A 21,464-nucleotide genomic window follows, 5' to 3' on the forward strand; every position below is an offset into this window, starting at 1 on the left:
CTCGCTATTTTTGCTGTACTGGACAAGTCATCACCCTAATCTGTTGGGGGCCTGTTGTAGTGGTATTGACTGGTGGTGTGTCCCAACCTTTCTTACTGCAAGGCCTATTTTAAACCCATGTTTTAAGGTTGGATGTAGGGTTTGGAATTTTTTCTCTTGAAAACTGGTGGGGTTGGGATTTCTATCATCCTGCTGCTATGGCTATGGTTGCATGGTCTGTTGACCAATTAGTGCTTTGACACTACTGAGAAAAAGTCTTGTTTCCATCATTTTAATTGCTTTCCACAAAGTTGGATAGACTTAATACTACTGAAGTTCATGAATGAAGAAATGTTTCATAATAACTACCTCTTCAAGCTGGTCATGTTTAAAAACTGAGGAGGTTGGGCTATAAATAAGGTGCTTTTATTGTAGACACAGCTGCTAGTGTTGCTTCTTAAGGTTGCTCAGTCATGCCATAATATAATTTTCAGTCAAAAGAGTTAAGGTAGCAGGAGGAAGAGGGAATGAGAATACTTCAATAAAATGAAAATTCTGCAAAGAACTGAACCCTCTTTTTAACATGCTGTTTAAGAAATTAGCCTGTCTTTGAGAAACTATTAAAACAGTGTAATGTAAATAACTTTCTTCCTTGTTTCCTTCAGCTGCATTTAAGTGCATGTCAGAGATTTCTGTGGAGTTGTAAATGGTAGTGATCCAGCTGCCCTCTATTTTCAGATCTTTACTTAAGAAATAGAAACTTGTGTGTTTCGTGGGAGGGGAAATCTGTTCTTTAACATATCACACCTGGGATTTTTTTGAGGAAATCCTGGAATGAGCACAATATGTGGCAGCTGTGCAACTATAGTCTTGTCTTTACATTGCACTGACAGAATAAGAGACTAACTTCTTAGGACTGTAATCTAAACTATGCTTGCTTAGTAAACTGGTCTACTAGATGTTTCTGGATTCTTTGTTCAGTGACAGAATGTGATGGTTTTGTCCCCTTTATTGCTCATACACTCATGTAAAGCATTCGTCATGGGGGGAGAGCTGTGTTTTCCTATATGTGATGTATTGGTCAACCTGTAGAGATGAACAGCATGAGTGCTCTCTATCTGTGCAAGCAAGGCTTGAATGTTGTGAAACTAGATCAGTAAAACAAATACTGCATGTTGGCACTCTTACTTCCAGGCAGAAATAACCAAGTGTATAACTAATGATCTTTAATCCTGAAAAATGTTCTCGTAAGATGTACACAAAATGTTTAAGTCTCAGTTTACACAGAGTCTCTGATAAAATCAAAGATGGTCTTAAATCTCCTACTTCTGTTTCTCCGTTGTGGATTCCAGCTCACTTTTTCCTCCACCAAGAAAAATTAGGCACATCTTTCTCCCTCTCTGCTTGTTAAATCAAGAGAAAATAGTGCTTGGCAGCACTCAAGTATCTGTTGCCACTTTCATAACAGTATGGAAGTGAACATGAAATAAGCAGAAAACTAGAGCATCATATTAATATGCCACTGAGAAAGTGAGCAATTGTGTGACAAAATTCAACACCATTAGGGATGCTGTGGAAGTCCCAGACTTCACGCGTGGGACAGAGTTGTGTTTTACTCCAGGTTATGTTTTACTGGTAGTGCTCTGTTGCTTAAAGGACCATGGCTCTTCACTGCCATCTAGAATTGCTCTTGTGACTTAACAAAACATATGACTGTTGTTCCTTTATTGTTCAGAAACTCCGTTTCTTGATGGTATGTGCCTTATGAATTGTTTTTATGGCCTAGCTGGCCTGCCCTTTGGTATGGTAGACTTTCACCTAAATTGACGCTGGTCAGTGATAATCTCAAACACTTACCTATTTCACAGGCTTTAACTTGACTAGTTTGCATATCATGAATTTTTTTTTCAATATGTTAAGGGTTGTCTTGAATACGTAAGTTGGCATAGTTCTTTTATTACAAATGTGGTTCTCCTGTATGCTGTTTAGCTTTAACCAGTGTGGTTGTACCATGAATAAGGTTTTGGGAGTCAGCTTTAGAGCACTGTTCTCTCTGTGCCCTAGGCTTGAAGGGCAACTGCTGCCAAGGTTAAGGTTTCATATACTTAGGCGTCAGCATACATGAAATACCTACAAGTCACTGTATGGACCTATTGCATGCACCTATTGCATGCTTTTATGATTAGGCAATACTGCGTTCACCCATGTCTGAACTATTACACAGTTAGACTTTTGGGCTGCTTAGGCAGTTTCCATAAAGGTGGTTTTGTGGAGTACAAGCTTGACTTGTCCTGTGGTGCTGCACACAGCAAGGCCTGTCTGACCTGTTTCCCGAAGGATTCAGACTGACTTCAACATATTTATGCTACAAGTCTAATTTAGCACGTTTTGAAGTTTGAGTTGCTTAGATTACTTTTTAAATCACTGTATGCAAATGTAAGCAGGATTCTACAAGATGTTTTCTGCTGTCCCTAAATGCGTTTCTGTCAGAGAAGGTCCTGTTTGTACAGACCAACAAAGGTTTTTTCCTACAAAATGTGTGTTGTTACCCATTAAATTCATTGGCTGCTTCTCACTGAAAAAGGTTGCAGTTGGTGTGCTTCGCTATAGGAACGGCCATTTTCTTTCACTGTGAAGGTGATTACAGACTTAAACATGGGGATGCTTTTCTGTGCGTGCCAGGAAAGCTCTAAATATACAGGGTGATTCTTCAGAATTTCTTTTCTGACCATTTCATGATTTTGTATTTCAAAATTTTATAGTTCAGCAAATTCTTTAGGCTTTCAGTTTCTTTCTATTTTTCTCTTAAACTCTTGTTTTTCTTATGAATCTTGCTGCTATTTTCTAAATAATATATGAAAAGTGTCATCTTGTATAATTCAGTAACGGAATATGACATTTAATAACACCTGGTAAGTATTCTTAGATGCTTTCTATTCTGCACATTATTGCTGTCTGTTCATACATAAGTTTTTAAATTACCTTTCTAGAAGTTTATCATAGAATCATAGAATAGTTTGGGTTGGAAGGGACCTTTAAAAGTCATCTAGTCTAACCCCGCTGCCGTGGGCAGCGACATCTTCAACTACATCAGGTTGCTCAGAGCCTTGTCCAACCTGACCTTGAATGTTTCCAGGGATGGGGCATCTACCACCTCCCTGGGCAACCTGTTCTAGGGTTTCTCCACCCTCATTGTAAAAAATTTCTTCCTTATATTGAGTCTAAATCTACCCTCTTTTAGTTTAAAACCATTCCCCCTTGTCCTGTCACAACAGGCCCTGCGAAAAAGTTTGTCCCCATCTTTCTTATAAGCCCCATTTAAGTACTGAAAGGCTGCAATAAGGTTTCCCGGAAGCCTTCTCTTCTCCAGGCTGAATAACCCCAACTCTCTCAGCCTTTCTTCATAGGAGAGGTGTTAAATCCCTCCGATCATTTTTGTGGCCCTCCTCTGGACCCGCTCCAACAGGTCCATGTCTTTCCTGTGCTGAGGGCTCCAGAGCTGGATGCAGTACTGCAGGTGGGGTCTCACCAGAGCGGAGTAGAGGGTCAGAGTCACCTCCCTCGACCTGCTGGCCACACTTCTTTTGATGCAGCCCGGGATGCGGTGGCCTTCTGGGCTGCGAGCGCACATTGCCTGCTCATGTTCAGCTTTTTGTCCACCAGCGCTCAGTTTAGCAGTTTCTAACAGTTTAGCTTGTTTCTAACAATGGTGAGCAGGAACTTTTTGTATTGGTGATGTTTTAATGTGTTTGGTGGAAGAATAACATTACAGGACCTCAGTGTAAAACCTTCGCTCCTTGCTGTTGGTGTTTTTTTTTTTTAATCTTCCCGTGAGCCACTGCTTCACTATTTACCTATGAATGGACGTAACACCTGCATAATGGTAGAATTTTACAGGTATCACTGGGAGTAAGGTGAAGCCTTCTGAGACCAACAAAGCAATCAAATGTTAACTTTCAGTTTTGAAATGCAGGAAAACAGTAAAGGGACTAAAGTAAAAATACAGGATATGCAGTACTTCCCATGTTTTATTTATAACTCTGGAAAGCATCCAGGCCATGGATGAAGGAGCCGATAGCTTTCTGAAGGGTCAAAAATATAGATAGAGTGCAACGTTCAAAGCTGTCTCTCTTGACACACCTTTCCCGCTCCTGTTCTCGGCAGGAGGATGTGCCAGAAGCTTCCTGCCTGTCAGTTCAGGGACTGCGTAAGTGTCTGGAGGAGAACGTGCAGACGTGTGCCAGCATTGTCCCCGGTCAGACAATGCCCGTCCCTGTGCTGCTTCTGCAGCGTCACTGGTGACATTCACAAAGCCTGTGTCAGACAGAAATGTGTGTATGGTCTGCAAGATTTGGAAGGAACAATGAGCTTAAGGAGAGGAGGAAGGAGAAGCAACGTCTGGCAGGGTGTGGGGAGGAATTGCTTTTAGAAAGGGAGAGTGGGTTTGGTTCATGATTGAGTGGCATGAAGGCAAAGGTTTCAATAAGTATGGAGAAAGAGCTCAAGGGAAAATGGAGGATATTGGTTAGCTTGCCTTTTTAGAACTGGAGTTACTTAAATACAGGTAACTTTCTCAGTTGAATCTGGCTTGTGAAAATGTAGTCATGGATTAAGTAAGGTGATGTTGCAGCATTGTGTCAGACTTTCCCTTGCAGTGGGACACTGTACATTCTCCTTAGGATTGGTCCACCAACAGGAGTGCAGTAAGAGTGTTATCCAGGAGTGCTGGATTAAGACAGGTTTTCATTAACATAACTGGAAACTTCCACCCCGGACAGCAAAAAGTGCATCTTTCCATGTGGGACTGAGCTCCATTTGAAAAACTGGGAAGTTTAGATGCTCACCTGAGGCAAAGCATTAGAAGAACAGCAGATTGGGCAGGGGGGAAAGGCTGCTCTTGTCCACGTCCAAATTGTGTGTTGCAGCCTTGGTTGTGTGGTACTTAGACAGCAATGGCGGGTGGGATCGCTCCAGCGCTCTGCCCACCCCTGATTCATCTGGTAAGTGGGTACTGTTCTCTGAGCTTGGAGGCTCCTCATTGCAGCGTTCATCTGAGAGGCGCCTCTCTTCTGTGCCAGTAGCACCAGCCCCAGGGGTGGAAGAGCTGGACACAGACCTGTCTGTGCTTGCAGAGGGTGGGTGGAGCCCACCAAGCCTCCCTAATTGTTTTCTAAATTGCAAAAGCTTTGGGAGATGGTTTTAGGGCAAGTCAGAAATTATTTACCTTGGGCCCACAAGGGAAAGCCTACCGTTTGTTTAAATCATTATTACTAACTGGCAGAGAAAATTGACGCATGCTCATACTGCACGATTGTGCAGCTGTGTTTTCGAGTATGGCTGGTGGCTGTCATGCACGGGGCTGGTACTTTGCCCTGTGCTAATGACAGGTGAGAGCCCATGATTATTCTTCTCATCAGTGTTTCCAGGGCTGGTAACCACGTGCAGTTTCTCTCCAACTTTTTTATCTCTTCCGCATTCTTTCATTTTGTTCTCTTCTGTGGTCTCTGCTCAGCCCGTTACTGATGCCCGACGGCCCTCTCAAAGGCACCAGCTCGCTCCCTCCCTGTAGCTTGGGATGAGCTCAGGAGTTCTGCAGTGCTGCTTTCCTCTGTCCCTTAGCTGGGTACAAGGGTGACTTGCGACTTTCCAATATGCATTTGCACATAGATGTTTTACCTGGCGAGGCATAGATCCTCAGGCTGGATGTAATTGCTGACATCAGTAATTGGGAACAAAGCTTTGAAGAAATAGCAACAGTAGAGCAGCAAGAGGCTGAGAAGTATCAACACCAAATTTTTTTGGTCAAGTTTTCAAACTGATCAGTGTTGACCTTGTACTGCTCAACTTTGAAAGCCCTAATCCACACACATGTACTGTATGTGACAGGATCCTAAATGCATTGTGTCTCAGTGGTGAAATATTTAACCATCTGTCACTTCTCTGTAGTTCAGATATACTCTAATGTGTAATACATTGAAGACACTGAATCTGTATATAAAGTAGGTTCACTTCTAATGCCAAATTTTCATTCAAATGAATAGATTGTTTTCAGATTTTTATGAGGTCTTTTTCTTACTCATTTTCAACAAGTGGACTTTTTTCTCAAAGCAAATGCTTCATTAATATTTAATTCATATTTAAAATAAATTTATTGCTAGTTAACATATACTTGTTGACTGTACAATTGTTTTTACAGTTCAAAATCCATCAAATGTGTGATGGGAATTTTATATATTTATTTAACCAGCCTTATAAGTCACCTTCTCACATATCCATTTGTGGAAGACTTAATAGAATTGAACTTGCTTCATTTTGCAATTTTATGTATTTCATTTCCAGCATATTTCCTTCTACATGAAATCAGAACAGGTTATTGCGTAGCTCAGATTTGTGCACTGTTGCAACTATGTTGTGACATGCAAGTGACATACAAGATCTCGCTTCTTCCTTTCTTTCCTACTGAATTTTTATAAAGATAAATTATTCATACTGGTTTTGATTAGATTGTTAGCTTAAAGTGAGAAGAGTTCTCTTCCAGCAGCGTTTTGTGCAGCTTTCCTCCTTGGTCCCATCTTTCGTCTCGTGTTCAGCCCTTCAGGAACTGGTCACAGGAAAGAACATATAAAAGCACCAGAGCAGCATTATCTGGAGAGGGGCTGGATTTTGCATTCTTTACAAAGTAATCCTTTTAATGGGAAAGGTTATGTTGGCTTTTTTTTTGTGTAGCCAATTAATGAGTCTGACCTGCATCCTTTTGGATCCTAATAACAACTTTTTAACATAGCCCTCTCCTTTCAGTTTGATGTGTCTGTGCTGGGTTTTTAGTGAAGTTACCTGAAGACAGGTAACTGGGGACATTTTCTTACTATTAAATAGAATTTCTGGATTTCATTTCATATGCTATTTGTAATTTTTAAACAAAAGATTTAAGACTGAGTTCTTTCCTGTGTTTTTAAACACACACAAGTATGCTCCATGGCAAATCTGGAGTTCACCATCTTTTCCTATTACTTTCATGTATGTCTGCTTTTCTGTTGGCCCTAGTCAGGTTCTACTGGAAAGCGAAAAAAGCTGATTTGCTTTTGGGTTCCCTGTTAAAGACCAAAAACTTGAAGGTGTAATGAATAATGACTTAACTGAACCAGCATTGTTTTAAGAAAAACTAAGCAACTTTACAATGTCCCTATACCCTTTATTTATACTCTTTAAAAGATGCTAGGGAAAATGAGGAGTGGTGAAGTGTCTTTTGCTTGTATCTGGACCAGGTGTATGAAGTGTTTGGATATTGGTTCATGTATGAGTAGTCTAAGTGGGTTTTCTTTGCTGGGGGATTGGAGGTTTAAAGGCTTATCTTGCACAGGTGAGAAATGACCAAAGACACCTTGGAGGGCTCACTGGTGGTAACTGAGCTTTCTTTGCTGTTGGCATTTAAATATATGCTGTTGGGAGCAAAACTGTTGATTCTGTTCGGATTACTTTACACCAGTCCTTGCATTTTGATGGCTCCCTCTTTTAGCTCCCATTTGTTTCTGAGAGGAAGAGGAGGGGTGGGATGTCGGCTCCCAGCTCATACCTTGCTGCTCCTTACTCAAACAAGATGAGTCACATCCACGCCAAGCCCAATGCCACATCACTCTGCCGATTAAATGTGTCACTTGTGAATAAGAAGTTCCTGAATACTGTTTGTGTGGATTAGCTACCAGCTGCACTTATAAAAGTGTTCAGACAGGTACTGTGAATAGGCTTTCCTTTAGAATATCAAAAAGTTTGTTTCAGATGATCAGAAAAGTCACTGCTCGTGTTCTGTAACCTGTCACATCCCCAAAGCCATCAGCAACACAGGTGCATTACTTGTGAATTGGATCTCTGAGTCTGCTGTGGCAGAAATAACAGCAAGTGTTGCAATGCAAGGAGAGAAGAGTTTGGAAATGGTTTTAAAATCCAAATATTTTCGGTTGCTGGCTTACACTGGAGTGCTGCATCTGCGCTGTTTTTTTTGTTAGTACAGATAGGCAGTGCTACCAAAGTGGCCAGTATTAACAGCGATGAAGAGAGCTTGTGATAAGAGCCCCAGAGACCTTGGGCACTCTACTGGGGCCAGAACTCCTGGGAAGAGGCAGACATGGGCATGAGATGGTAACTCAAAGCAGCACAAAAGATAGTGAGATAAGAGATGGATGGCAAGGTTGAGGGAAAGGCAGTGATAAAAACAAAAGGCAGTCTAAGGAAATGTAGGACACAGTTGTCCTGACCTCATTGTCCACAGACACTCTTCTCCCGGTGGTGCATCTCCTCTTTTCCCCCAGGTAGATGCTATGATCCCCTTGTTCTCTATCCCCAGCCCTACCTTCTCTGAGACTCGCTTTTCTGAATGGTAGGACTGTAATAGTGTGTTCTTCCTTCAGGCTATGACTTCTGCCAAGTTCTCCAGTGGTTTGCTGAGAGGGTCGACCGCATCATCCTCCTTTTTGATGCCCACAAGCTGGATATATCTGATGAGTTTTCAGAGGCTATTAAGTCATTCCGGGGCCAGGATGACAAGATTCGAGTGGTGCTTAATAAGGCTGACCAAGTGGACACACAGCAGCTGATGAGGGTCTACGGTGCGCTGATGTGGTCCTTGGGAAAGGTGATCAACACTCCAGAGGTGCTGCGGGTCTACATTGGCTCCTTCTGGGCCCATCCTCTCCGAAACACAGAGAATCGAAGACTCTTTGAAGCCGAGGCACAGGATCTTTTCAAGGATATCCAGAGTCTGCCGCAGAAGGCTGCTGTGCGGAAACTCAATGATCTCATTAAGAGGGCAAGACTTGCAAAGGTAAGAAAAGATAAAAAACCTAAATTAATTGAATGAGCAGTCTCTTCTGTCTCTTTCAGTGTGTCCTTTCTCACTCTTCCCAATCTTTCTCTACCTATAAACTGTGTGTTTTTCAGCAAATGGATTGAATTGTCAGTTTTTCAAGGAAGAGGTAACCATTCAGGATATAGAAGCAAGAAGGAGGAAATTGAGACTTGTGCTGGCATGCCTCCCTAACTTTAGAGAAGGGATTTGATGCTTTTTAGGCCATTAAAGCTGCTATTTGCTTGGTAGGGGAGTGAATTTTTTTTTACAGCAAGGTAGTCTTAGTGTTACTTTCCTTTTTTTTTTTTTTTAAACAATAGCTGGTATGTAGAGAACACTTAAAAAAAAAAAAAGGGGGGGGGGGGGAGGCAAAAAACCACAACCAAAACGATTCACATGCAACCTTCCGTATGCTTTTTTTGCATATTAATGCCTTAATGCATACTGTCAGTCAGCTGCTGTGGAAAAATGCTTTGACTGAATGCATTTAAGTTATACCCTGGAATACAAGACTGATTAAAAGCCTCACTCTTGGTGAAGCACTGATGAATTGGAGAGGTGTTTGTGCATTAGATTGAAACTCCTGAGCCTCTCAGATTATACTTTTTTCATTCCCAGTCACAAAGACACTTAGGCGGTACAGACTTCGTGTCATCATATGCAGAAAAACCCATCTCTTGTTATCCAGGAACATGAGTTTTGTGCCCCACTGTAGGTAGCCCCTGTCACCACTCCCCTTGTTTTCGACTCTGGAGGAGTACATGCATTGTGCACAACTTACGGTCACTAACTAGTATGCGTGGGCAGGCTGTGTGTGATTGGAAAAGAAGGAGAACTAACCTCAGAAATACTTGGGGAGAAAGCCGATGGTACCAGACAGAAATTCTAATTTCCAATGTAGTTATCAAACAGATTGTGAGTTGAGGTCTTGGAACACATTTTCATGTGGACTTCTAAGCAAAAATGAAGAGGACTTGCACTTACATTGATACAAGAATAGTCGTGTGGGGATAGTATACCACTTCCTATGTTGGCTTAATTAACTCTCTGAATATAATGATACACTTGAAGTTTTTTTTGTGGCCTGAGCTTTAGAGCACCCTGTAGCAGTTGCTTCTTTGAAAATTCCATTTAAAATCACGTTCCTGATGATGTTGTGTTAAAAGTTGCTATGATCTCAATCTATTTTATGGATGTTGTTGGCAGGTTTTTGCTTTCATTTGTTACAATCGTTTTGGAAGTGGAGAAGTGTCAGATGGATCATCCTTAGGTGTAATGTAAAATAAAAATGGATAAAGGTGAATCCAAAATACAATGCTCACAGGGCATGCTAATTAGACAGCTATGGAATGGGAATAAATTGTTTGTCTGCAGGAAAGCAACAATGTAATCTTTCCAGTGTTGTCTTTCTTTTTTCCAAACTGAACTTAAAGTACTGACACTGAAAAGTCATTTTTTTTACAGCATTGCATGGTGGGTTTTTTGTCCTATTTCTATTCTACTCTGTTCTTAATCTCTTCTAAAACATGTACAGTAACCAAAACCAAAAGCAAACTGTTAACTTGCTGTCAAATTTAGGCATTGGGCTTTTCTCTCTCTTTTTTTTTTTTAAGTCCTGTGACTCACCATCCCATTTTAAAGACGGGAACTGTTTTTATCTACAAGAAACACATGTGCATACTGGCAGACCTTAGACCACTTAGCATACACATATGATACTGTTAGTGCTTGTGAACTATAAACACACTTTTGTGGCTTTGCTAGAAGTAGTATTTTAAACATAAGAGCCATAAAATTACTTACAATTATTTATAAACTCTCTTAGAAATATACTTGTTGAATCAGTTCTGTCATTCTGGAGAAATACTCATATCTACCCTACTAGAAAATTTCATGGTTTTACGCAGAAACTCTGCTTATTTATGCTGTTTATTTTTTCTCCTCTGTAGAAATTTAAATTTATCTGCAATTAAAATGTATGCACTCTTTTTAGATATAGGAAAGTGATGTTGTGTGAAAGTTATGATCTTAAAATGTGCAAATAAAAACTGGTTACACCATTTTTCTTTAAAAACAAAGAGATTTTTTTTTTCTAGTTTCCAGTAAGCCTCCTAAATAAGTAAGGAAAGGAATTGGAGAGCACTTCCCCTGTACAGATTGTGTAAAGTTTTTGCAGAATACTATAAGGCACATCCTGTAATGTTTTGGTAGGTATTAAGTATTATACTTACACCACATCTACATAATCACTTTTTTCTGCTGATGCTTTTTTGTTGTAGACTGTCTTCCCCCGTCTTCAAAATTTCAGCTTTTTACTGCTCAGTGGTTTGCTAGACATTCTTATTTTTTTAATGTTTTTTTTTCTGTGTGTGAGAAAATTGTAAGTAACTTCTGTTTTGGGAACAGCTGCATCCTTTTTTAATGAAGAAGGATCTGAGTTCTGTAAAGATTTATCCTGTTGTGGAGGTCATTTGACTTCAGCTGTCCTGGCTGGGTCAGAGCTTAGGAAAGCAGTTTGATTACGTCAAGTTGTGATAGCTGTGCATTGCTTCTAAAAGACGACTGTCCTTGCGCATCTCTCTCGTGTGCAGAACGAGTGTCAGCGTCCACACAATGAACTGGATAAGTGAACTCACCTCAATTAAGTGCAACCACCATTTCTGTCCTGGACCAGATCACTTGCTGTGTGGCCAAGCAGATCCTTTTGGTGGTGAAAGGTGGTGGGAGAGTGGTAAAGGGGAAGAGATGAATGGTTCAGCGTGAGTGTGGAAGGAGGGTGCATGGACAGGATGGATGTTTTGATGGCAGTGCTGGATTATCTTGATCACGGCAGATGGGAAACTCTAAGAGCTCTGCGAGTATCAATGTGTTCTAGGACTTGTCATCCTAAATTAATGTCTTACCTTATAAGGCTCCATTTTTCTCCCTAAGGCTTCGCAAGGCAGCCATGGCATGCTGTTCTTATAGTAACCTGACTGTTCTGTCATCCTCTGATGGCTACATAAATACAGACTATAGGTACTCACTTTTTTGGGAGTAAATAAGCAGGAATGCAGTGTCACTTCAATTATATAGCCCTGCCACTTAGCATACTTGGATTACTTGAGGCATTATCACATTGCTTCCCATAATAATTGGCGAGGCAAATGGAATTAACAAATCTCTACTGCTGAGACAGATGGACCAGTATGGCTGGCGCTCTGTGTATGATCCATGCATGTAATGTCAGGACGTAGTTTTGGGGCCTTGCTTTTTCTCTCACGGTTGGTACTGATAGAATGCTGTACTTCTCCTTAAACTGCAAATGTGCATCTGTGTTTCCTTGAAACGTGTTTGCTTTCTCTCTGCCCCTCAAAGGAATGCTGAAAGCAGCAAAAGCTAGTTGATAGCTGTTCATGTAAACATGAAGTTCCAAAAACAATCATTGATAATATCTTATCCTTGAGCTGACTTAAGGAAACACATTATTTCGGTTTCTTTTTGTGACCTGGATGACAAACACTAGTATTAAGTAGATAAGTAGTCTTGATTTCAGTTTTGCTTCTTCTTAGGTTCATGCTTATATCATCAGCTATCTGAAAAAAGAAATGCCCTCTGTATTTGGAAAAGAGAACAAGAAGAAGGAACTGATCAGTAGATTACCAGAGATCTACATCCAGCTGCAAAGGGAATACCATATCTCAGCAGGGGACTTCCCTGAAGTCAAGAAAATGCAGGTAAGATGATGACAGTTCCACTGAAATAATACTAACTTTCCAACAGGATTGCTGAATTGGAAAAGGTAGGACAGACTATCTCTGCATTATAGTTTAGGGTCTTCAGCAACAGAGCAGCTGAAGTGACAATCAATCATGTGCCTGTTATGGGGTTAGCATGACTTGGAAGCAGTGCAGAACAAAAAAAATCGGTAACATGTTTAGTTTAAATATCTTTTGTCTCTTGTTTCTCTTTGAACTTTATGCAATCTTGCTACCAACTTTCTGTCACTTTCTCAGCTTTTTGTTTCTGTTCTCTGATTTGAGGTGAGTTGTTTGGAGAGCATCCTAGAGGAGAACAGCTAATGTTGTGTTAGCAATGCTTTTCAATTTATTTCTCAAGCCTCAATTTGCAACTTTTGGATCTCAGATCATAGGCTTCTTAAATAGCCTTTGAATTAGAACATAATTCAGCTTGGAAGCTGAAGAACATAAGATCAGGAGCCTGCAGTTTGGTCTGACCGTGGGCTCATCATGAGTGTGATGGAGGACGTTTTCCAGATTGACACTTGCGTATCATTCTGACAATTTATGTGGTACACTTACACTGCTAATCATAAAGAGTGATGACTGTCTGATTAATCTATCTATAGGGATGCACAAGTTTCTTTTATGAACAAAAATATTTAACTTGGGAATCAATTACTGGCATGAGACAGTAAATTATAGATGAAGCACAAGATGTATTTCAGCTAGGTTTTCACAGGCAGGATTGTTGGAAGGGTTTCATGAGTTAGGCTTTAAAAGGGGGTTGTGTGGAAAAAGCTAACCCTTTCTTCCCTTGCCACTTTTTTTGGTGATGCAAAATGAGAGAATGAGAGGTGATCACTTGTCAGTTTGAATATTGAAACAAAATTTGAATGGAACTTTATCAAACTAATAGCATGTTGCTAAGCCTCAGCAGCAGATGGCAGCAAATATATACGTGAGAGTCAGTCACTTCTGTAATGAGGAACAAAATTGTGAGAAAACAAAATTGTGCCAAAACAGGTAGCAGGTTTGACCTTTGCTTTCTAAGATTTATTGCATGTCATAAATTTATACTCATCAGTTGCTGTAAATCAGGTGATTGTATATAAATGTCACCTGAACAGAGTGATGGTTGTTGGTTGGTGGTTTTCCTCTAAGAAATGCAAAGTTCTGTGTGCATGGACAAAGCCACTTGCCTGTGCTTCAGGTTTCTTGGGTGCATATCATTATAGTTCTGATATGTATGGGAGCAGCTCCCTGAGGTGATAGATGTGATTTGTTAAAGCAGTTTAACACCATTTTGAGAGGGGTTTTGGGGTGGGTGGTTTGGGGTTTTTTAACAGTTTCCACTGTAACTAACTCCCTCTTCCTGGCTAGCATTTTGCATGTAGAAATCATTTAATAATTGCCTAAAGCATTTTTAATTTTCCAACGCTCTGATGTAAAACATACTTGGGCTTGTGCTGGAATAGCACATGTCACCTAGTTAAACATCTCGCTGAGGCTAGTGGGAGTTTATGTACAAGATGAGAACTCGGCAGGCACCATATGACTTCATGAGTTCTGGCAGCACTTCTATAAAAACGCTGCTGCTGTTATCCCAATTCAGTTTTTCTTTGTTGGTAAAGGACACTTCTTTGTGACCTAACCACAAACAAAAGTTTAATCTATGAAATCAGATCAGTCCTGCAAACTCTTGGATTTATTTTTAACTTTAAACACTTGCATAAGTGCTAGCAGGACTGAGGACCTACTTGCATGCTTTCTTTGATGTTTGGAAGAAAATCATCAAATGGAAAGTTGTTGGGTAACATTCATCAACTGACATGTTTTTATGCATTGCCATTTTGAAAATTGTATTGTAAATGTAATTTAATAGATGAGCTCATACGCTGTTGGAAAATTGTCTGAGTGTGTTTGAACAATATATTGGGTTATGGTGCATATGTGTCAACTTTGCTTCTCCTTCAAGAGGAGTTTCAGTTATGGAAACTGCTTCAAAAGATAACAGATTATTTTAACTTGAAGCCCATTCTTTAACCTCTTCAATGTATTGGAAATGTTTCTAATTACTGTCACTGAAACCTTTGTCATTGATAGGAGCTGTTGGAGACTTGTGACTTCACTAAATTTCATTCTTTGAAACCAAAGCTAATTGAAGCTGTGGATAACATGCTGGCCAACAAAATTGCCTCCCTGATGAGCCTGATCAGACAGGAAGAGAGCAATATGCCCACAGAGATCGTACATGGTGGAGCATTTGATGGCACCATGGCAGGACCGTTTGGCCACGGATATGGAGAAGGTGCTAAGGAAGGAGCTGATGAAGACGAATGGGTTGTTGCCAAAGACAAACCTGCTTATGATGAGATTTTCTACACTCTGTCACCAATCAATGGCAAAATATCTGGGATTAGTGCAAAGAAGGAGATGGTGACTTCTAAACTACCCAACAGTGTCTTGGGGAAGATCTGGAAACTTGCAGACTGTGATGGCGATGGGATGTTGGATGATGAGGAGTTTGCATTAGCAAAACATCTCATCAAGATTAAACTGGATGGATATGAACTGCCTGGCACACTACCTCCCCACCTGGTGCCACCATCTCACAGGAAACCTTTCCAGACAGCAGAGTGAAAAATACAAGGAGAGCAATGAGGATTTTGAAAATCTTTCACCGAACATGTTGAAACCACCAAAATTTGAAATTGGGCTTAGATCCTTAAACCTCACAGCACATTTCATGCAAGTTACTCAAATTAGAAGCATGGTAGCAGGGAAACATTCGTGTAGCTGTCCCTGCTGACCTTCACTCAGACATGCTTATCACAAGTGCCTTGTGTACAGCTATCGTAAGGTGAAAATGTTTTTGTAGTCCTGCTTCTATGTCTTGCTGCCTTTACAACCGTAAAGCAGAAAAGACCATGTATAAAAATCACTGACCTTCACCAAACCTAAATACTTATCAACCATAAGTTTCTCCAAACTATTTTAAATAGTACAAGGAAGCTCTAAATGTTAAATTCACCTGCCTATGCAAGGAACATTTTCTATGCTAAAAACATACTTTAGGCATAGAGTGTATGTCAGCATCTCTATAGTTTTAAGAAAAGACCGATAAAAAAGGAAATCTTATTTTTGTTCTTTTTATTATTTAACAGGGGGTTAGAAAAAGAGAGGAGAGTAATGGGGAGAGTCTTTTAAGTGCTCAGAACATGAGCAGACTTGTTTTAAAACTTATTTGATTATAGCTAGAACTGCAAAATATTAATATGATTCTTTCAATCTGTCATCATTGTGTCTTGTTATCTGAAGAACTGCTTCTTCAGTTTTATACAGCACTGTATACTGAGTATTATCATTAGAAGAACTGAATCTCCTTTGTTCCTTGGATTTGGAGTTTCTTTAGAGGTTTCAGTTTAGCTGCTCTGCAGACAATAAATTCCTGAATTGTTCAAAGTGACAGCAGAATGTTTTCATAAGGGAAAAAAAAAAAATCACATTTCCATTGAAATCAAGCCTCACTTTCTGTTCAGAAAAGGTGCATTGCTCAAAGTCAGCCTCTTCAAAGCACATCGAATTGTCTTGGGATGTTTTCACTGGTATTTAATTTTTATTTACAGGTAATTATACAGTTATCTCTTTATATTTTTTTATATATAATATTTTTAAGAAAAGTTTTTAACTCTTTCTTTTGCCGACATGTAGCTGACAACCACAAAAGAGAGATTTGATTCCTATGGTGGCAGATTTGAAAGATAGCTTAGGTTTTTCTCTTATCATTCAAGCATATCAACTTTATTTCTGTTAGACCTAAATTAGGAGCCAAATTAGCCTTAGGGCATCTCTGTGCACTTCAGTAGAGCTGTGAAACTTGACCATGAGTCTACTTGTGTGACTGTACATCTGCAGAGTAACTGATTTTCTATGTAATTTATTTTTGATTGAACAAAAAGTAGCCTATAGACATTGCAGGAGTTGTTTAAAAAAAAAACAGGCAGCAGAAGTAGTAATGTATGTATGTTTGTTTGTGTGTAATGTCTGCAGTCAGTAGACAAATTCATATACTAATGACCAACCTGACTAGCTTAGTAAGGAAAGCCACCTGTATTGTGACTACTGTAGTGTGGGCAAAGCTGAGAGCATCTGGGAAGTTGCTGATCTTCCGACTCTGTCTGCCTTACCTTGCTCTTCACAGCACAGGGTTCCAGGGGTGGACCCATGTTTGTAGCTTCCAGGGGTGATGCTCCAACTGCATTGGAGCTATGTGATCCCATGCCAGTAGAAATATCCTCCTTCAGTGGGAGGAGCAGGATAGTTTCTCAGTGATTTTGTTTTATTTTTCTAGCTTTATTGGTAGTAAAATGGAGAACACAGCCTTTTCTTCAGTCTCTGTGACAGTGTGCTAACTTGGGCTTAGGGGAGACAAATGAAATGCATCATTTTCGTAAGTTAAAATATTTTGTCTAGATGGGGTTGAAATGTTTTACTTTGTTTTCCTGTAGAATTTGGAAGGGGAATGCAGGAAGCATGTATAGGAGTAGAGGTTGATTCTTCTCTGTTTAGAATTGTTTTGGGATCAGCATGCAGGAGCTACGTGCATAGATGTATCTCTAGATATGTGGTGCAGTACTAGCATCGTACTTAGTTGATAGGAATAAAGTACATTTCATGTGGACTTTAAACAGCAGTTTCTTGCACAGCTAAACTGACACAGTAGATTGCTGTTGCTCAGGGGAAGGGATCTCTTTTCTCACTACCTCCTCGCAGACCCGTGAGCCTACTCCATTTGCCTTGCTCACTCTCTGGCTTGTCAGCTCCTGCAAGCCCGTTCAGTTTGTTAAACCAGCCACATGCAACAGTTTGGATAATGTGCTGTGGAGTTAGTGAGTGTGTGTGTTAGGAGCATGAGAAGTGAGCAGGAATACCTTCTCCCGTGAAATTGTGCTCTAGGTAGTTATTTGGAACAGCAGTATGAGGTAGCCTTTGGTGTTCAGTTTGATGTTACTAATATCTGCTGAAGAAAGACTAAGATGTTGGATTTGTTGGCCATTTTATGCCTAGGATTTTGATTACATTGGGAGACCATTCAAAACTGTCAGTAATTCGTCCTGTGAAATCAGTGCCCACTGGTGTAGTCGGCCGCCATAAACCAAAGTGTAGAGACTGCTGCTTTTACCTCTTCTCCAACTATTCCACAACACAGTTTTAATTCCCAACCCTAATTCTGTTCCCACAGAAATTAATTAGAATTTTGTTGTAGACTGGAATAGAAAATGTGAGGCTGCTGCTCATAGCCACACTACAGGACAGCGAGAGCCTTTTAAAGCTGTGACAGCTTGAAAATGGTGAGTTTATAAAGACACTCAGGTCAGGGTGAGGTCCCAGTTGTTAGTTGGGGATGGTAGGGATTTGTGTCAAACCTGGTCTCCAAGCAGTAGTATCTGGTCCCTGACTTTCAACATCATTCATTCCCAGTACTTGAAATGTGCCCTCTTTTTCTTTTCACTTCCTTCCCTTCACAATGTGCACTCACTTTGTTGGCTCTTTATATTGTTGGAATTCAGAGTTTGAAGTGTATGGTTTGATGGGTATGTGTAACTTAGCACTGAGAGAATGAACATGAACTTTGTTTTCTACTTCACATGCTCACCTTTTCTAATATTTTTGTTAAATACTGTGTTTTCACTTCAAAGGCACTCTAATTTTTGAGGGAAGGCTTGATCTGTGCAGTGTGCTTCAGTTTGTCCAACTACACAAACAAAGTTGTAAGTTAATTATTGTTGCACTTTTATTACATAATAAATTCCTTGCAGATACTGTAATATATTTTAATATGCTTTGTAATCATTTTTAGAAAGTGGTGATAAAAATTGCTGATTTAATAAACTAATATTGAACTACCTGAGATTTTCTTTTGTAAGATTCTTTCTGGAAGGTAATCTTTCAGTGCCTAGAATTTTGTAATCCTGCTACTTAAGGCTCATAGGCATAGGAGCTATTTGGCAAGCTGCTAATTTTCCCACCTCGGTTTATGTATCCATAATAGGTTATGGCTCTTTCTCTTCTGTGTGCCTGAGCTTGTTGCTGAAATTACTGCGCATGCCAAGGCTTGAGTCCAGAATTAAATTTATATTTAAAAAGGAAAAAAAAACAAACCTCCAGCACCTCTCCATAATTAGCTTTTTATAACAGAATGTAATTTTGGAGTTTCTTAATGTCTAAGCATGGAAATTTCTTACAGTCCAAGTGTGGAAGATAAATCAAAAACTTCCTGTGTGGATTGAAAGCTTGAAACTTGAGCTGAGAGGCACTTCTTTTAACTTCAGTGGGGGTACTAACCTTGAACAGTAAGAGTAGATTAAATAGCAGTTTAGCAAAAAGTATTTTATTGATATGTTTGTCCCAAAAAATCCAAGGGCATCTTTCACACTGTGCTACCTACTAGTTATAAATAACCAATTATATCAATAGAACACTCACACTAATGTTGTGCTTAAATTAATTCCTCCTGCCCATCTCCTTTTCCTGTATACACACAACTTACTTGAAACATCTTCAAAGATACATCTGTGCCACCAGGATGCTACCGTTCAGCCATTGCTCCTACTACTAGCAAATCGAAGTTGCTGCAGAGTTAAAGGGTTTGTATGTAGCGGTGTTAGCAAGCTCGGCTGTTAGGCTCATGGTGGCCATGTCGTATGTCATGTGAAAGCAAGTGTTTCACATGCGAACAACATGCTGTGGGTTCCTGGAGGCTATGCTGCTGCTGAATTGCACTGGCTTGTTTGAACTGTTCCTTATAAAAGTCAGCAATAGTTTGGAGAAGATGAAGTTTTAATGGGGTTGGGCGGTGGGGGTTTGGTTTTCTTAGTAGAATGATGTTTTACGTACTCCACGTACAAGACATTTCAGACTTTGAAAAATCTGCAGCACACTTCAGAGTTAGATGTTCCGCTCTAATCCACAGTTTGTATTTGGACAACGGGAAAAGTGGATGAATGTCCACACTACCAATTCGACTGTAAGTTTTGCAGTAATTATTACTTCTAATATTTGGCACTTAAACTGTGAAATATTTCTATTTATGCCTACCATACCATTTAGTTTCTCCAAACCTTGTTATTGTATTGTAAGAGCATATTTGGTGCATTTGTAAGGGCTTTGGATACTACTTTATTCCGGGCTTCTCTGATCCAAGGCTCTATCATGCTGCAAGTACTAACTGTGAGTGCAGAGGAGCTTGGAGAAAGCTTGGCCCTTGGGCTGAAGGTGCCTCCCTTCGCTCGGGATTCATGGCAATGAGCTATCTTCTGGAAATAAATGCCCAAACCCAGCAAACACCTGTTGTCATCAAAACACAGTCAGGAGGAGGGGTACATTTTAACAATTATATTCAGAAGTCCTGTATCTATACAGCTTTTCTGACCTCCGAGGAAAAAATAATCTTCTCTCGTGGAAACGATGATATTGGGATGGGTTCCTCTCCCTTTCCCCACAGGACTTCGTGCCAGCGCAGATTTGCACCTGGTGGTGGGCTGCGGACTCACAGTTACTTTCTGGTCCAGTGAATACTGGAAACTCATTAATGCCAAGTCTAACTTGTTTCCCCACCTATTCTTTCCTCTGAGATGGAGATTGTCCATGTTCTTTCCAAGGTGTTGCTAGCTCGGCATCCCATATTCCGCTTCAGTCTGGAGCTCTGAAGATGACATTGTAAGGGAAGTAGTTCATTTTACATGGATGGTATGTATCTCTCACTGGATGCTGTATTTCAGATGCACTGTAAGATTTCTATGTATGATTATCATTTTTTAAACATTTTAAATAAGGAACGGAACTGATGAAAGGTGCTGCACATACTTAGTGATTTCCTCTTTTGGAGCATTCTGTGTTTTTTCTCAAAATGCATTCATTTCATGCCTGGTCTGAAAGTAAAAAACTAAGCAACAATAACTAATAACTAGTTAGTTCAGGGTTTGGCAATTTTAGCCTACAATGGAGAGTAATCGCAATTTTTCTTCATTTTGCACGACCCTGTCTTATCTCTTGTCTGCTAAAATTTGCACCCTTAATGTTCACTGTTTATACAATGCTATGTCTTTTGCCAACTACCGTCAATTATTCCACATGACTGGGTGGCCTTCACAATGAAACTGGGAAGTCTGGGCTGGGAGGGAGCAGTGGGGACCAAAACCTGAGAGCGCACCATGGCGTATGCCATCCCGGTGGGTAGGGTGCAGTGCTCTGGCACTAAGGGTGGTGGGGGCCAATCTGCATGGAAGTCTCACAATTTTCTTTCATAGATAAATAGAGCTAAATGCTTTATCACTCCAATATACTCCAATCCTCTAAAATACAGCTGTAAAGAAGCAGTTTTGCCCTCATGCAGTGGTCTTCCTTAGTAGCAATGAATAAGAATGAAAAAATCAAAACTGTGTGATAAAAATACACTAGTTAGATCTGGCATTGCCAAGGCAGCGATTTCTAAGGCCCATTTTCAGTATAATGTTCAAAATAGTAAGGCTATTCTGTCATTTGAAACCCTTTATCTATGTTTATATGAGATGGAAAGAGAATTTAAGTCCTCTGTCCCATGTGCTCATCCCGCAAAGCCGTTGAAGCTCTTACTGTTTGAGGTTCAGAAACAGAAGGAAAATTTCAAGATAATATAAACAGCTCCAAGAAGAAAATGTCTTTAATTCATGACTAAACAAGCAAACGTATATTTTCTGTTTCAAAAAGATGATTGAACTTCTTCGTGCTAGGAAAAATAAATCCATCTGATTTTGCTTTAAGCTGTCTTCTTTTTCAAATGCAGCAAGGGACTCCCATTCCTTTGGATGATGTAATTTGACTGTTCTGCTTGTACTCTGCGCCCTGTTGATGTCATGTTGCCTCCAGCCAACTATTCAAAG

General features: G+C 40.1%; 1 protein-coding gene and 1 long non-coding RNA gene across 2 annotated transcripts in view; both read left to right on the plus strand.

The window, feature by feature from the left end:
* The window catches only part of EHD4 (EH domain containing 4), a 29,360-nt gene extending 13,522 nt beyond the window's left edge, over positions 1 to 15,838 (plus strand). Inside the window, exons 4-6 of the mRNA XM_075152089.1 lie at positions 8,385 to 8,797; positions 12,373 to 12,537; positions 14,647 to 15,838. Coding sequence (XP_075008190.1) covers positions 8,385 to 8,797; positions 12,373 to 12,537; positions 14,647 to 15,183 — 1,115 coding nt within the window. The 3' untranslated portion in view covers positions 15,184 to 15,838. The remainder of the gene's footprint in view (positions 1 to 8,384; positions 8,798 to 12,372; positions 12,538 to 14,646) is intronic.
* Positions 15,839 to 20,729: 4,891 nt separating this feature from the next.
* On the plus strand, positions 20,730 to 21,205 carry LOC142083054 (uncharacterized). The gene is made up of 2 exons (XR_012673938.1): positions 20,730 to 20,830; positions 21,122 to 21,205. It is a non-coding gene; the product is annotated as an uncharacterized LOC142083054 (long non-coding RNA).
* The last annotated feature ends 259 nt before the right edge of the window (positions 21,206 to 21,464 follow it).

The sequence above is a fragment of the Calonectris borealis genome, chromosome 5 (assembly GCF_964195595.1).
Source record: "Calonectris borealis chromosome 5, bCalBor7.hap1.2, whole genome shotgun sequence".
Lineage (NCBI taxonomy): Eukaryota > Metazoa > Chordata > Aves > Procellariiformes > Procellariidae > Calonectris > Calonectris borealis.